General features: G+C 51.7%; 2 protein-coding genes across 2 annotated transcripts; one reads left to right on the forward strand and one right to left on the reverse strand.

Moving 5' to 3' along the window:
- Positions 1 to 196: 196 nt before the first annotated feature.
- Positions 197 to 5,762, forward strand: COCSUDRAFT_47549 (Rieske-domain-containing protein; the record flags this gene model as incomplete). The annotated part of the gene is made up of 10 exons (XM_005647704.1): positions 197 to 293; positions 430 to 499; positions 745 to 931; positions 1,421 to 1,529; positions 1,698 to 1,854; positions 2,103 to 2,255; positions 2,509 to 2,635; positions 3,295 to 3,458; positions 4,339 to 4,495; positions 5,078 to 5,762. 10 exons carry the CDS (start codon positions 197 to 199, stop codon positions 5,297 to 5,299), a joined length of 1,443 nt encoding a protein of 480 aa, XP_005647761.1. The 3' UTR covers positions 5,300 to 5,762.
- A 3,243-nt stretch (positions 5,763 to 9,005) lies between these two features.
- Positions 9,006 to 16,165, reverse strand: COCSUDRAFT_53548 (urea active transporter; the record flags this gene model as incomplete). The annotated part of the gene is made up of 13 exons (XM_005647705.1): positions 9,006 to 9,760; positions 10,082 to 10,272; positions 10,925 to 11,119; positions 11,764 to 11,970; positions 12,331 to 12,438; positions 12,690 to 12,809; positions 13,163 to 13,339; positions 13,631 to 13,743; positions 14,170 to 14,375; positions 14,702 to 14,814; positions 15,075 to 15,204; positions 15,523 to 15,591; positions 15,894 to 16,165. 13 exons carry the CDS (start codon positions 16,163 to 16,165, stop codon positions 9,637 to 9,639), a joined length of 2,025 nt encoding a protein of 674 aa, XP_005647762.1. The 3' UTR covers positions 9,006 to 9,636.
- Between the last annotated feature and the right edge of the window lie 998 nt (positions 16,166 to 17,163).

Genomic DNA, 17,163 nt, shown 5'->3' on the forward strand with positions numbered 1-17,163 from the left:
GGAGTTGCCTGTTACAAGGATTCTGAGAATGGAGGAACCTCTAGCAAGGTTCTGGAAAGGTCTGCCCAGCAGAGCTCATCTGAGTCTCCCTCAACATCAGGACGAAAGGTAGGAGTCTGCATGCTCCGCATTTGTGGCAAGGCTGAAGAAATCGTTCCCAATAAGGTTGCAAAGTGATACAAGCAGACTGCCTTCCATGCAGGAGGAGCCCTTTGTCTGGACAAAGCACTGGTATCCTCTTGCAGTCGTTGAGGATCTGAATCCACAAAAGCCGTTCGCCACCAAGCTGCTTGGTGAGTCCCCCACTGTACTCTGTCCTTCAGCCAGTGTTGCACCAGTATTCCGGCCTTTCCTCCTGTTACCCTTAAGCACATTAGGCACAGGTTCTGCGTCGCGTGACTCTACACACTGTTCATTGCAATGGCACAGGGAAGGACCTCGTCATCTGGCAGGATGCCGACAAGCAGTGGCGCTGCTTTGAGGACATCTGTCCCCACAGGTGAGGTCAAATACAGCTTCTGATTGACACAGAATAACGGGTGTTCGAGCTCTCAAAAGCACACGCATGTTTTGTGGCGCATTGTAAGTGGCGCTGCTTGGTTGCATTAAGCAATGGGAGAGCCGCGTAGACAGTGCTCCATGACATGCCAGCTGTATTCAGCCAGGCCCTAATTATCTGAAGTTCAATTCCTCATTACGGCATGTGGGAGGTGTGCTTTGCTGACATGCGTTCTATCTTGCCAGGCTGGCGCCGCTATCTCAGGGCCGCATAGAGCCGAGCGATGGCAGCCTGCAGTGCTCGTACCACGGCTGGCGCTTTGGCGGCTCTGGCGCTGCAATTGCCATCCCTCAGGCCGCGCATGACAGCCCCCAGTCTGAGCGCACCTCCCTCGCCTCAAAACGCTCCTGTGTCGCCACGTACCCTGTCCAGGTGCAGCTTTCTATCTCTGAGTACAAAGCCAGGCATTATTATTCATGAGTCATCTCACTGTTGTTTGTTGTGTGTTGTATGTTGTGTGTTGTGCAGCTTTCCTGATTTGTGACAGGATTGCATGACTGAGGTTCCACATATTGAAAGGGGCATTAGGCCCATGGATACCTTCACGGGGAATTTGATGTGCATCTGGGCCTGTTTGTAAGGTAGGAACAGTCACATAGATTCTGTCATTCCTTGGCAATGTGACTGTGACTCTGTTCATTTCAGTCCAGTCCCGTGGCATGGATGTAAGAGGCTCTATGTGGACTTCTACCGGAAACACCTGGTGTGCATGTTGGCATTGGCTTGCCTATTATCAAGATAAATTTTCACAAAATGCCAGATATTGCAGTGGGTTCTTACATACAGATAGCGCTCATTTGCAACAAATCTGCAATTTGGAGAGGGTGAGGGTGACTGAGATGGTAACGGGCGATGTTGCAGGTGCAGCTGGGCCTGGTGTGGGTGTGGCCAGAGTCCGGCCCCCACGCCTTCATTGAAAGCTCTGCAGAGCAGCCTGCCCTGAACCAGCGGGTCAAAGAAGTGGCACCAGGTGGGCACTCTATGTGAAGTCCTCCCGCCAGTGTACTCTTGCCCTTTACTATGACCTGCAATGCTACCAGCACATCTCATCGGATGCATGGCAATGACTTGTGATATGTTGATGTCTACTGAAAAATGATTGTGTGGTTGAGGCTGAGTCAGTTGGCATGCGCTGCAGAGGACGTGGCGCTGACGACAAACCAGAATTTTGTGAGGGACTTCCCTGTGGCCTATGACATCCTTTTTGAGAACATCAGCGACCAGGCGAGGCATTGCCACTATACCTTGACTTCTTTTGCATCAATGTTCCTGCTCTGGACTGTCCTATCGCACCTGTGAGACTAGGCCTGATCTCTGTCTTCCTGTCAGATGATGTGAAATGATAAAGACACTTGCTGCGTTGCCTGCAGTCGCATGTGCCTTTTGCGCACAATGGAGTGGCGTACAAGAGGCACGCTCTCTCTGCTCGCTCTACTGTCCTGGGTCGAGCGTGTGTTTAAATACTGAAAATTCCACAGGATTGCTAGAGAACTCCTCAATCTTGTGGCCTGGGCTGAAAAGAAGCTCCTGGGTCTCTGTGCAGGGCAAGCCAGTGGGCCAATCACTTTGAGGTGACAAATTTGAACAAAGACAAGGGCCCGGGGGACGCATATACATATGACCTGGAGTGGTCTCCCGACGCCATAAAGCCCCCCATCAACCAGAAAGTCAAGGGTGTACCTCCGGCTTACATCGAGTGAGACCCTTGCACCTGTGTTTTCACCCTTGTCTTCTCACCTTTGCCTGTTCGCCAGAATTTGTGTTATTGATAACCAATCATTGCTGGTCTGCAAGGGTGCTTAGCATGCAGGATAATTGGACATCTGCATTGGGCTTTCTCAGCTGCCCTGCTTTCAGATCTCATGCTAGAGCGGTGTGACTTGCCAACAACAAACTTGCCCATGCATGTCTGTCACTTTGATGTTATATTGCAAATGTGCAATTGGCAGGTACTTCACGCCAAAGGAGGATGGTAAATTCACGGCGCTGTGGTTCTATGTCATACCCCTTGACGAGCACTCCACGCGTGTCATCAACCATGCCGTCGTCGTGCAGCCGCTACCCAAGCTTGTCAAGGTGTGTCACCTGTTGACGTTCTGCGTTGTATGAAGTCTCTAAAATCAAGGTTGGCAGTGGGCCGAGAAAGGTGATTCGAGCCTCGGTCCATGGGCATGACAGCTGGTGCTCCCTGATGCTCTTGCAACATGGACAGCTTGCGCGTGATTTTGCATAGAACACCATTCACTTCAGGCGCTATATGCTTGAGCGTGTGTATGCTGTCCATATTGCCGGAAGACAAGGAGACCAAGTCCCTGGTGAAAGCACATCTGCCCATGTCACCTCCTACAAGGGCAAAAGGCATTCTATTCTCTGCTTTGGACCATGTTGCTAGATATGCTGACAAGTGTGAGTGTAACCCCATGGCGTCCTTAGATCAGGGCTTGCCTTCCCGTGCAGGCAACTGTCTCAGTAGAAGAGCACACCATTCGTGTTGCCACTACGAGCAATGTGGAGAAGCGCTCACACTGAAAGCTTGATCGTCAGTCATATGGCTCTGTTACACACCTCTTTACCTCGCCAATCGGCCCCGAATTTGCGATGCAGAGCCTGGATCGCGCGCCTCGGCTCGCGGTATTAGCTCCGCACGGCAGCAGACAGGAATTGTTCTTTTGAGGGGTTATGGAGTGCTCAAATCAATATTATGGAGTGCTCAAATCAATAATATTCCCATGCAGGTTCTGGCGGCGGCTCGTCCGCGCTGGATAGACCACCTGCTACTGAACGAGATATTCGACGGCGACATGGCGTACCTGGCGCAGGCGTCTGCCAACTCCAAGCGCCGCGACGGCTTTGGCAACTCCTGGGCCCAGGACTACTACCTGCCCGCCCGCGCCGACGGGTACGCTAACTGCTACTACTTTTCAATTCAAATGTGGTCAACACCGATCAAACTTGCGTGCACGCTGACGGGTGCGCTGACAGCTACTTTTTTTAAAACTGAAAATTTGGTCAGAACTGATCGAACTTTTGCGCGCGCCGACGTGTGCACTGGCAACTACAAGAGTTTGAATTCAGATCTGGTCAAAATTGATTGAGGTTTTGCCGAGTCCAAGGCAAATCGAGGTGCACTCTAAAGCTGCCTGGAGATTTTCGACTCTTACATAAAGAATGGGAACTGCTCTCTGACAGTTGTCTCATGCTTGTGATGTGTGGCACTGCAAGGCTGATTTGCCTGCGTGGCAGTGTTAGTCTATCACATGCATGCAGCAGCTGTACGTGGTGAATCCCAGTGCTTTTGGGCGTGCCTCAAATGGCAGGAGGGCAGATGCATTGCGCCTGCCGCCTTGCTCTCAATTTTCTCTCCAACAACTCTCGCATGTGCCTCTTCCCTGATGACGGAATGCTGACCTGGCTTGCGTCTTCAGGAACCTGGCGCATGTGGTAACTGTTCATGGTAGAGCTCAGTGCTTTCTAGAGGTTGTGATCTGGCAGGGCACCCACGTGATGCAGATTTTGTTGTCTTGATCATGTCTTCCTCATCAGTCAGATCAGCCTGGTCAGCCAGACTGGCGTCGTCGACCTGATCTGCTGACTGCTGAAGAGGAAAGTTTTATTACTATTACATTTCGGGGACCTGTTCAGAGCCACCTGAGGCTCATTGGCCTTGTGGGCAGTTTTCCATTGGCCGTCTTCATATCAGAAGTTTCACATCGCAATTTCGCTACGATGTGGAGCCCAGCATTCAGGCCATGTTTGACACGTCGTGCTGTGCTGTGCAGGAGCGTGCTGGGGTGGCGCAAGTGGTACCACAAGCAGGGAGGCGGCGGCTTCTGGGAAGCTTCTGGGCGCGAGGCCACTCCTGCACCGGTGCTGACGCGCGAGCAGCTGCTGGACCGCTACCACCAGCACACCCAGAACTGCCCAGCCTGCTCCAAGGTGAGCCACTCTTGGACTGCCGATTCGCCTAAGTCTCTACCGCTCTTTTGCTGCTGCAAATGAAGGAATGCTCGGTGCAGTAGTGACCTCTCACCCTGCAGCCTGTGCATCAATTGTTGCATTATAAAAAGTTGGCCATTGGCGATGTCACTACGCACAGGCTGCTGGCTGGAGAGTGTCCACTTCAGCAGGCATTCATTGGCTGGCGTGTTTCTAGGAGATTCTTGTCATTTTGGTGGCCAGAAGGCGCAATATGCTTTCGCAGCATGCTTGCTCGCAGCGCTGTTGTTGCATCAACACCTTTAGTGGGACTTTGCTGGCTTATCAGGATCTTGTTATGACTGCGAATCACTCTGGAGACAACGCAGCAATATCAAGATCCCGATGTTCCAATGTTCGTGGGCAGTGCTCGCGCGGCATGTCACCGTCTTCGGGGTAATGCTGTTCGCGATATCAGACACATCTAGATTAGCATTGCCCTGATGATTGGTGCCCGCCGAGCGGCATGATTTCTCAGGAGTCAAGGAGGACTTTGCACGTAGCGCTGCGCAGCACAGACTGACAGAGTGGCGCCATGTGCAGGCGCTGCAGCAGCTGCGCACAGGGCGGAAGCAGCTGCTGGGCCTGGCAGCTGCCCTGCTGCTGGCGGCAGCTGCCCAGCTGGGCAGGGGGGCACCGCCCATCTCGGTGGCGGCTGCGGCGCCGGTTCTGGGCGCGCTTGCCTCTGTGTGGCTGTCGGAGAAGTTTGCCGGATGGCAGGCTAAGTTTGTGTACAGCGACTACGATCACACTGCGCGCGACTGAGGCCCCACATCATGCAGTTAACAGGTGTACACTGGGTGAAAGAGAGATGATTGGAGCCGAAGGGGTCTAGCAAATTCGAGAGGACAGCTGATTATGAACGAGAACGCAGATCCATTGTAAGTGTTGAGATTGGCAGCTACCAGCTGAGGTCAGCAATTGGGCTCATTTACAGGATACTACCATGTACTGCGGAATAGTCAAAGAGCCGGCAAGAGAGAGTTTTTTGTGTGGACTGATGTTTCTGATGAACTGTTGGAGGAATGCCTTCCTGATGTGAGCATGGAAGGAGTTGATGCTGTGTACCATACTGTATGATATCGTTGTGCTGATGAGAAACGAGGAGTTGGGTGCACAAAGTTGCCTCGCTGTGCCCCTTTTATGTCTTTGTGCTGGTAATTACCATTTGCTTTGTGGAATAATTGAGTGAGTGAACCATCAAATTTAAGATTCGAAATGGCCATTTCTGGACTTGCAAAGAAATCTAAGATACTGTAGAAAGGAAGACAGGTAAGCATGCCCTTGCCACAGCAAAGCCAGAGGTTATGACAGGTCTGGTTCCTTGCGGTTCTATGCGCATATGCTTCTAGTGCGGCCCCTGTGTGAGTCTCATTGTGTAAAGTGCCTTAAGTGCCTTGCATGCAAGATGGAGCATCCGAAACGGAACATTTTTTTCCAGAATCAGGCGCCTTGATAGGACGCATGTCCAGAGTGCTGCAATACAAATATGAGCCTTGCTCACTAGCAATATATTGTCACCAAAATATTTGCCACACTGCCGGTTACATGCAGCTGTAACCTCTCAGCCGTTCCATGCAGCGCATCACAGCACATCGAGAGCACAAAGAGTCCTTGTGCACTGCCCAGCAGACAGCCTGTTGCACTGCCCCACTCTCTGAGCCTCGCCCAGCTTTTGGAACCAGGCATTTATGAAAGAGCAAAAGCTGCTGCGCTTATTCAGTCAACTGCAGAAGAGATATCTTCTCCAGAGGCTGCAGCGCTGACTCCCTGGCTGTCTTTTAAGGGAGCCAAGTGTGCAGATGAGGCTTTAAGAGTTTGAAAATTGCTTACTGCGCCCCTGCCAGAGATAGCACAACAAATGAATCACTGAGATCCTGCACGTATGACAAGAGGTTGAGTCACGGTGTGCCCATTAGTCAGTTCCTACTGACACTGTGACCCAAACCGCTAATACCAGATGGATGCACTAAGCAGACAAACAATCTTTCAATGCACACCTGCCAGATCACCGAAGTAGGTTGCAGCCAGACCTGTTGCTCACTGACGATCATCCATGGTGGTTGATATGATGTCAACTTCCTCCTCATCAATGTCCTCCTCGATGATGATATAGCCCTGGTCAAAATATTGGCAATGCCTGTCAGCGTCGCTGACTGAGATTTACTGTGAGCACTGCCCGATTAGAAGGCCTTGCATAGTGCCGAAATTAAAGTAGCAACAAGCCCAAACCTCCGGAAGAAAGAGGCTGAAACCCAGAATGAGTTCCCTGTGGGAGCTGTGGCAACTGAAAAGTGAGTCGATACGCTCAAATACCGATGCTACATCCAACCTGCACAGCAGCCGTGTATTGGTTTTTGGCTGAGTCAAAGTTTGCGTCAAGCTCACAAGAAGCAGAACGCCAAATTCTTTGTGACGACTCTTGCACCACAGACCTCTCAGAAAAAGTAGAACACAGGCAAAAACATTGTGGAGTGCTACTTGCAAGAACCAAAACGATTCGACTGGGTTTAACAACGTGGCGACTGCGACGTCTATGGTGTATTTGCAGTGAGGGTCAAACACATTTTATTGAAAGCATGGGCCCTGGAACAAAAAATCGGCGGATGGACACGGCAGCTAAAGAACGGGAGCAAAGGGGTGCAAAGATGGCACAGGAAAAGGACCTGTCCTCGCGATAGTCTTTCAGAAGATTCAAGAACGCTTTAAATATCTCCCGGTTGTCCTGAAACGTAGCCTCTACGAAATGTACATAGGCCACTGCTTCAGAGAAGCAACGCTCGTGCGCTAAACCATCATCCTGACGAAGGGCAATCATCGTTCGTCACTCACTATTGCCAATCGTAATTTATGATTTGAGATGCTCTTATGGCGATGCCAAGCCGTTCAATTCCACCTACGCAGAGCGTGCGTCAATTTTGGCTTCCGTTTCTGCCAATTGCATACTTGGTCAGCACGCACAGGCACGAGCTTGCCTGCAAAAGTTCAAGGTTGAAACAAGTGCGAGTAATTCTGCCTTACAATTGTACTTGCTTTGCACAAGCATTGATCGGCTTTTGCAGTTCTCAGTTTCAGGATGCTGTGTGTTGTATGACAGGCGGGCACTCATTACATGTGCCCAAGTGACATTTGACATCTTATATGAGATGCTGTTACATTCCAGCGACCATTGATGGATATCCAATTTGTGAGCTCCCCGTCAGTGGTCGCTCGATTGCTTCCCAATGGCCCACACGCACAATTGTGAATCTGACATGATCAGATTGCCAAAATCAGGCGCCGTGATAAGACTGCCTAGGGTGCTACACCACTGGCATTGCTCTTGAGCTTGTCACCAGAGTGCGTCTGCCTCCTTTGTGCAGATGCTACACCTGAGTGGTTCCATGCATCGCATGCAGCGCAGCCTATCAGTGCGCAGCAAGACAGCATGTCATTTTGTATGAGCTGCCCAGAAGTATGCCGCCAACAGGAAGGTCACTGTAGTGCCCCAGGGCTTCTGTTTGCACATGAAGTTAGAAGTGAGAAGTTAATATAAGCTCCGTGAGCCTTGTCCGGCACTCGGCAACTGGAGCAGAGTTTGCAGAACGGAACATAATTTGTAGCTGTCTTTCAATTCCCCGGGAGTGCTGATGAGGCTCCTGGGATACATATTAGTGCGCCTCCCCCAGTGTTAGGACAGCTAGCGCCCCACTGACATCCTGCAAGGATGACAAGAACTTCAGTCACAGCCAAATTATCGATCAATCGTGGCCTATCGATCAATCGGTTTTGAATGTCTTTTGAAGACACGTTGGAAGCAGATAAAGCAGACCAGACAAGAGCACGCCTGCCCACACGGTCATAAACAATAATATGCCGGGCTTACCTGCTCAAGATCATCGATGTTGCAGCAAGGGCCCATCATGGTTGATATGACATTGATAGCCTCCAGGCCAGTGTCTTCTGCACTGATCTCATAGCCCTGATCAATCCATTGTCAGTGCCTGTTAATGTCCGCTGCATACAAGTGGCCATGACCGCGCACAGTGAAGATTGTGCAGTGTTCAGGTGGTAAAATATGATGGTAGGAATAACAGCAGGTGTAATAGGGCCTTGAGGAGTGCAGAGATCAGATAGTATGAGTCCTACCTCAGGGAATAACATGTTGAACCCCAAGATCAGATCCCTGTAGGAGCTGTGGCCCTTGAAGAGTGATTTGATGCGCCTTATGAGCTCTGGTATGGATATCTGCACAGCAGACCCATATTGCTTCTTGCTGAAACCAGGATGGCTTCAATGGCAAAATGCTGTTTGCCAGATTGTTGGACGTTCTGTTGCAGGGTGTTATTGTGGCAACAAGCTTCTGTTCAGAAGTCCAGCTCTGTACAAGTTGCTGTTGAATCATTGCTTCTACAACACTGGGTCTTGGATGATAGGCATGCACCCACCACAATGTATGCCTGACCGGCGTTTTACAGATGATGTCGACATCAACAGGACATGTTATTACATTTTACCAACCATCCAGTTTGTGTGCCCCCTGTGGGTGGTCTATTGAGAGCTCCTGTAAAGACAGTGACAGTCACGGTTAATTACCTCCAGCAAGCTGGAAAAATATATAAAAAGCAACAAGAACATCGCCCGTTTGAAACCATCCCAAAAAAATCCATGCTGCCCAATTTTGGCAGCCTATAATGACAAAACTTCCCTCAAGCTTACATCCAATGAGTGACGCTCTGCAGATGCATAGCAACCCATCAAATTGCCAAGTGCTCTCAGAGATGCATCTGTAAAGCGTCTGGTTTTGAGATGAATAGTCTGGCAACGTCCCAACAGTCACTGTCCTGGCCTATATTGCCACTTGGGAAATCACCAATCCGCTGGCAACTGGAAGACTTGAGGCTGCAGAATACCGCAGCCACAGTAACTTGCGCAGAGCTGGAATTCTGAACAGAAGCTTGTTGCCACCACAACACCGATAAATTGCACCCTGTTGATACAAATACACCATCCAGAAAATATCAGTATTCCTGCACGGCTTGAAAGTCCTCATTTTGAATACAGCCTCTCAACCGGCTTAAGATTACGTTGGTCTCGGAGGTCATCCTTTTTGTAGGAATGTTTCATTCCATGCTCTTCTTGGCCGGTGCCTCGAGTGTGCCGTGGTGCGCTGAGTCATCGGGCTTTGCACCCGGCTTAGTAGCGGTGGGAAGGGTGGTCTTCTCTGCAGGGCTGATGCCCAGGGCCCTGAGTGCACAGCACCACCAAGATTTAGGCGTGTGCTAACACTACGGGTTCTGCAATTTTATGGTAGCATAGCGCAGCAGAGAGGTTTATTCTTTGGGACTTCTACACTATCTGAGATGTCTGCATGTCTCACAGCAACTACACGGGGCATTTGCCAAGTCTTACAACGACGGGTAATCCTTCTCAGCTCTCTAAATCCACTGGGAGGCACCGAAGCACCAATGTTGCACCAGGCACTTGCAAAGACAGTATATTTATTCACAAGTTCAAATTCAATTCAAGATGATTATTTTCAAAAGCTGCAGGTCTGTGGGCGCGCACCTGGCAAAAACATCGCGTGACTCCCACAGGGGCAGGAAGATGGCGATGAAAGAGGCGATGAGGGCCCAGATGATGGAGATGATGACAAAGAAGGTGAAGTAACCCTTACTAAACGCCCCCGCCGGGATTGTCAGCACCGGCCAGATGATGCAGAACACCACCGACAGAACGCCCGCCGCTATCCACGTACACTGCAAAATTGCACATACTTGCGCGTCAGGAACAGCATTGTGATCCTCTGAAGAAATTCTTCTGATTGGTAAACACTGCTGGGCACCTGAGCATTGAAGGGCGCAGCTGTATAACGTGTAATCCACCCTAAGGCCAGTCTGACATCCGGGTGGGGCAGTCCAAGACATGGTATAATATCAGGTATGCAAAGACAGGCCTGGCTCGGTCTAAGGGGCACGCAGTCACTTTGTGACTTTGAGAGACAAGAGATGGGCAGATGTTCAGCCTGCATCAGAGCGTGACATTATCAATTGGCCAGCACTTGCGATGCAGCAGTCACCGAAAAGAGCAGCGTGCGCCGCATCTTGACCGGCCTTTCATGGGTGACATGTCTGAGCAATGTGCACATCGCCAAGTAAATTACTACTCTTGTACTAATCATGAGCAAAATGCAGGCCAGCGCACCTTGAGCACCCTGTGCGCACGACGCTTGGTTCTACTACTACATCAGTAACCCGAAAGGCGCCACTTTGGGGCGCGGTTCATGGCAGCAGGCCCGCAGCAAGCACTCTAGTGATCTCTTCGCACCCCCCAACCCTACAACATGACCCCTAAACCCTGCGTCATTTGCAGCCCTAATGCATTAAACCCCCACAGAGCAGGCATCCGCACCTTGAGGGCGCGGTCCATCTCGGCAGGGTCTTCCTCGTAGGGGTCGGTGACAAATTCGTCGTCCTGCAGCTCGATGCTCTTGTACTGGGTCCACACATCCGGGTTCTTCTCGGGCGCCACCAGAGTCCAAACCACGCAGATAATTGCCGAAACTCCCACCGCCACTATCGTGCCATCCATGGTCGGAGATATGCCCTGCGCGCAACAATGAAGGCTGCTCAGAACCGGACATTGCACCGTACACTGCCGCGTCCGCAGTCCAACCTGGTTGGGGAAATGCCCTGCGCTGAGCATGACACCCCACGATGGGTCTCATCTAATTTGCGGTCTTGCTCCCCACAGAGTTCCAAGTGATACGGTCATGGTCTGGAAAATGCTCTGCATGGAGCAAATACCCAGCTTCATTTATGACATTGCCCCGCCCAGATGATTTTGTGTGCGGTCGGGGAATTGCCATGCGCAGGTGTTCAGCACGCGCAAGCCAGCGGGGTAAAGGAGTCGTCAATTGGTAGGTGTCTCATCCCCGTAGCCCAGAGCCACTTCGACTTGCATTCTTTTGATGCATTGCGCCCTCTGGTGCAAGCCACCAAATAGCGTCTAACGATTAAGTTGCATGCTGACAATTTGCATGCCAGATAAGGCACTTTCCATGGTAACTTGTCTTCTAGCACTGAGCTGAGGACCTCAGGAGCTTCAGGCACTCATCAAGAAGAGCTCTTTGTAGCGTCAAAGACAGACGCTCTGCTAAAAAATCCCAGAAGTTTGAAAGGTCCCTTGTAACATCTCAGGAGATTACCACGATTCGAGGAACTTTCATGAGTCAGGGCTGCAGGCCCCACCTGGGTGGTATTGATGTCGACAACTTCATAGACGATCTTGGTGTGCACCAGCCATGCAATGATGGCAGCTGCCTGGCCGCCCAGAGCAGCGGCGATGGCAGCTCCCTTGGGCACTCGCTTCCAGGTCAGCAGGAATATCAACGGAGGCAGGGCTGAGGACACCACGATTCCCACCACCAGGAAAATGAAGTTCACGCTCACGCCTGCCTGCGTGTCAGCACCAGCATGACGTCAGCATGATGTCATCAGCGTCTCTTTCAACTTGGTCGCAAGTCTTCTTGCTGTGAGCATGGTGTCGGCGTAAGGTCAACACTGTGCCGACATGTCTCAGGAGATGGTCCTTTGGACACCGTATTAATCTTTTATTCAGTCACTGTAATAATATATCCAGTGCAACCAAAGCAGATTTGCAGCAGTACTCAGAAAACAAGGGAAGGCTTGTTAGACTACGTGTGCGCATGAAAGGCTGGTTAAATAAGAGACACTAACAAACAACGAGGCAGGGATCCCTTACAGGAAGCCTTGAAGAGATTATTTAAAGAAGGATAGATTGGCATGCAAGCTCACCACATACAGGACGGCGCAGAGGCCGCCAGAGAAGATGCCGAACACGAAGATGGCGATGCGTGACACCAGCAGCAGCTCGTTGCCCTTTGCCTTGGGCCGGATGTATGCCTGCGCAGCACAGCCCCACCTCTTCATCATCAAAATCTGATCACAGACAGGATATGAGCATCTATGCAATCAGATTTTAGGTGCGCTGCGTTAAAGCCTCATATGCGCCAATAGTGAGCAGGAATTTTTAAGACCAGCTGAAGGTTTTTCCACATGGGTACCAGCCATGGAGGCTGCCATAGGCCTTCTGTGAGAGACTTAAAGCTAGTGAACAGAGTTCTTGAGGGCTTTAGACACAAAAGTGTGGTCACCTTGTAGATGTCATAGGTGAAGAGGCTGCTGACGGCCATCATCTCAGCGCTGCCGGCCGATGTGACGGCCATGAAGATGATAATCAGCATCAGCATCACCCCGCTCTTGCCCAGCACATACTGCAGCACACATTTGCACATCAGAAACGCAGTTAAACAGTTTCGGCAACCCTGTCAGCAGTTGCCCGGCTACCAGAGGCAGGCAACAATTGCCGAGACTGATCTATTGAGGTCCCCCCCCCCCCCCCCTGCTGCGGACGGACAGTCAACATCCACAAGATTAAAGCAAGGGGTACAAATTCACGAGCTAAAATAAAATTTGACCTGTGTGCATCCAATGCTTCTTGAAGAACAGCACAGCAACCACTGAAGGACCAGGCAGCTGTCGATAAGCTCTGTCGGCAAAAAAAATGAAATTTTGAAAATTTCCATGTTAAATTTTGAATTTGAAGTTATGCGCAGCGGGGGAGCACCGAGGCGGAGGCAACTGCGACAAGGCCCATGTTGGACTCGTCGACTGAGACTGGCAGGTCCAGAGCGACACAGGCAATTCCCAGGCTAGTGGCCAGTGTGAAGGGCACCGGGAACCACAACAGGCCCCCCAGAATGTACCCCTGCCACGCCGCTGTTGGGGTGGATGCAATCGCACTCTGCAGGAGCAAGCACATCACGTCATGACCTGTTTGTAGATGACACTGCATTTCGCTCTGGATCCGCACTGCACCATGTCGAGCGTTGAGGCGTCACCAGTGAAGGCCGATTCTACTTGCAAGGAAGGTAGCTCTGCAGGGCAGGATCTAAATGCAGGTCGTGGAAAAGGCCATCGTGTCAGACATCATACACCTTGTGAGAATGCGATATGTGCTTCTTGACGCTGGAAAGCACGATGGGGAGGAACAGGGAATTACAGGAATTGCTGCCAGTGGTGAGAGGTGATTCACCTGCCAGTAGGCCTGGTCAGCCCACACGTTGCCAAAGGAGGCGACAATCTGGAGGATGCCAAATTGCAGGCCCCCGCTCGACATGATGGTCAAGTAGCTGCCGCCCTGGTTGCCTGCGCGCAGATGCACAGGCTTAGTTCCTACTGTCAAGTAGAATGGCATGATCAACATGCATTTTGCTTGTTGGTCATGCCAGACTACCCATCTGCTTCCGCATTGCACACATGCGAAAGCCCAAATATACTGAGCATGGTCATCTTGCCATGCAAAAGACAGTGAATCTCATAGCATTAGCGTCAAGAGTCATCTTTTGAAGCCAGAACGGGTAAATTACTCTGGCTGAGAGTCTGCTCTCTGCTCTTCCTGCTCGCTCCAGACAGCTGCACGGACGACGCACTGGACTCTGTGATACAGAGAAGCAATAATACACAGAGAGTGGTGGAGTACTGCAGGGCTCCAGCACGGTGTCATCGGCCAGCAAGACACACACAGAGGCAGTGGCGAGACATTCAGAGGGAGACACAGGAGGGAGGGTGTACCGGGAACTGGCAGGCCTTCAGCCATGATGTTGAGGTTGTCCCAGACTTTGGAGATGCTGCCGACCGGGTACAGGTCGCTGGCATAGAATTTGAATGCGAAGAGGCAGACGGTGACATAGATGATGACTGTGTGCAGGTAGGAGCTGGTGAATGTGGCCTTAAGACCCCCCACCACCGTGTAAATGCACACGCTCAGCGGGATCAGCCTGCGCATGCCACAGCACTGCCGTGAGACAATTTCATGCACGGTGCTTTCTGTGCATGCTCCGCGTCATCTTAGATGCAACCAATGCTGGCATTCAGTGCTTGATCCTGCTCTTGCAGAATAGACCATGCGCCAGCTGGTGAGCAGCACAGTCAAGCCCATATCTTTGGCAGTCTGAGGTTCATTTCTAACAAGTCAAACCCCCCTCACGCACTCTTTCTCTTGTCAAAACATGTCGCTTTGCCCGCAGAAAGTGACTCCACACTCTACCGGTGCAGTGAATCATTGGGGACTTCACAAACTGTTTGGAAGGGCAGGGGGGCTCACATGACGGCTGCGTAGATGTTCATGCCGGTGGCAGCGTTGAATACTGCGCCTGCCCCCAGGTACAGCAGCACGCAAATGAACGTGTTGTTCAGGATGCAGATGTAGAAGAACACCTGCAAGAGCCCAGCAGCCATGAACTTTCCCATTCTCCAGACTGGCATGCATGTGCCATAGTGTCAAGAAGCATACTGTGGCGCTCACTATATCACTTCACTGATCTCCACACCAAAAATGAGTGCCGTCTTGGTGGCACAGAGAAGAAGGGAAAGCCAGCGTCCGGTTGCTGTCATGAATATAAGCGAGCTCTTAAATGGCAGCATTGCAAAGTGACCAGACAGATGAGTGGTGGTGTCCTTGCGGCAGGAGTGCTCACCCAGTTGGCGACGTTGCCCCATCGCATCCGGACGAGCTCCAGAACAGTATGGGCCCTGGGCGCTTTGCGCTTGATCTCAATCGCCATCACACCAAACAGAAAGATCTGGACGACCGCCCCCGCCGCATACCTGCGCACCAATGTGTTCAAATATGTGCAGCAAGACTTTACTGAACGTTGCTGTCAACAAGGGCAGCAACTTGAAAGCACCAATAGATCAACAACGCCCACTGGGCACGCTGTCATCGACGATTGCTTCCCTTTGCAATGGACTGAACAAAGCTTGAATGCATCATTAGGCACTTAATGCCCCCCTCCTGGAACTCCGGAGGAGATTGAGCGCATGGTGATTGTCTTGGAAGCAAAGATGAGTCACGCTGCGCATGCTTAGTGCAAGCGTAGCACGCAGAAAATGAGAGCGTGCGGATGGCAGGAAGCTAGCGCTCACCAGAACGCGCCGCTGATACCGTAGAGGTACACATAGAGGGACGATGTCAGCAGCGTAGAAGACCAGGTCCTGCACAGGGCAATCATCCCCCGTCAGCATATGCAGCGAAAAAGGAGCCCCTCTCATTTGCAGCAGCACATTCATACTGACATGGCATCGCTGCCAGAAGTGTTGTCTCCTTTTCGGCACTCCAGCCCGCCTGATCATGCCTCCAAGAGCTGCCTAGGAAGGCATGTGAGATTACTTCTGCATGCGTGCTTCGGGCTCCAAGTGTCATATTGTGCTGCTGCACTGGGGCTTGCGGGGACCATCAAGCATTGACCAGAGAATAGGCTTTGCGCAAAATCTGCATGCAGCTTTGAGGCCCGCACCAGTGAGAGACGACGTCCACGGCGATGAGCCCGGTCTTGATGGTGCGCCCGGCGCAGTTGAAGTCCTCACTGTTGTAGTGGCGCCCGCCGCGCGCGCGATAGTCACCATAGACTAGCCCAACAGTCAGCGCTGCAAAGAAGAAGCCGAAGCCCACCACAACGCCGTAGCCGGCGCCCTCTGTGAGTAGCACATTCGGGCTGTCCGGACCGAAAAATTGCTCCTTGTTGTCGAACTGCGTCAGGCCCACCAGATTGGGCGCCCCGGCCGGCATTGCACCTGCGCACAGAGGCACACTGCAGCTCAGATTTTTTTCCCCTCCAGATTTGTTGAATTTGGATTTGACCGTTGTATTGCTGTCGCTAGGAGGCTGCCCTCAGAGGGTCCCAGCAAGTAGGCACCTCCCCACCACTCAACACTCACCTGGCAAGTGCTCTGAACATCCTACCAGGCCAGGGGAAGTTGCGACGATTGAGCGCAGGGGTGTGGATACAGCGTCTGGCCACGTATTCGGCCATGCTCGTAGAAAGCAAGATCTAAAGGGCGCTTCCGGGGCAAAGACCCTGGTTGCTCTGGGGATATTCCGGAAGGGCCCTAAGCTCGTCTGTTGCGCCGGGATGAGAGGCCTGCTGTGGACGCTCTTTCATCATCCAGTCTTAAAGGCATACAGACACGACATTCCGCACGTTCACGCCCAAGCAATGCAATTCTGCAGCCCAAACAGCTAAAACCCTTCCTGGCTCAAGGCCCCAAGGCCCGAGAGCATCGAGAAGGCCGATGGAAAGGACGGCACGTCACAGCACACAATGCACGTCAAAAGCACGAGAAAGAGAATAACATGCTCATGGAGAGTGGTGCATGAAAATGAACTCGAGCGTGAATACGATTGCATACGTATGCCGCAGTCAGGGCCTGGTGACTGACAGAACGAATAGACGCATGTCCTTTGCCATCTTCAATCTGCAATCAAAGAAGCGTCCTTTACCTGAATAATTCGCCTCTAGATCACCAGTGGCCTCCTGATGTGGTTTACACCGTCACCGATGCGGATCAGGTTATGTTAGAGCGGAGAAGCCGATCTAGCTAACGGACCACGCTCCGTGGCCAGAGCCTGTGCCTAGCAGAGCGATGCGGTAATCTGTCAAGGGATGTTGACTGAAGCAGATGGAAAGGGGGCTTTTAAATCCTCGATCGAACGCACGGCCGAAACACCCTAACATTGCGTTGCCCAGTGAGTCATGCCCATGTGACTCAAGTGATCCACGTGGGCAG

The sequence above is a fragment of the Coccomyxa subellipsoidea genome (genome assembly GCF_000258705.1).
Source record: "Coccomyxa subellipsoidea C-169, whole genome shotgun sequence".
Taxonomy (NCBI): domain Eukaryota; kingdom Viridiplantae; phylum Chlorophyta; class Trebouxiophyceae; family Coccomyxaceae; genus Coccomyxa; species Coccomyxa subellipsoidea.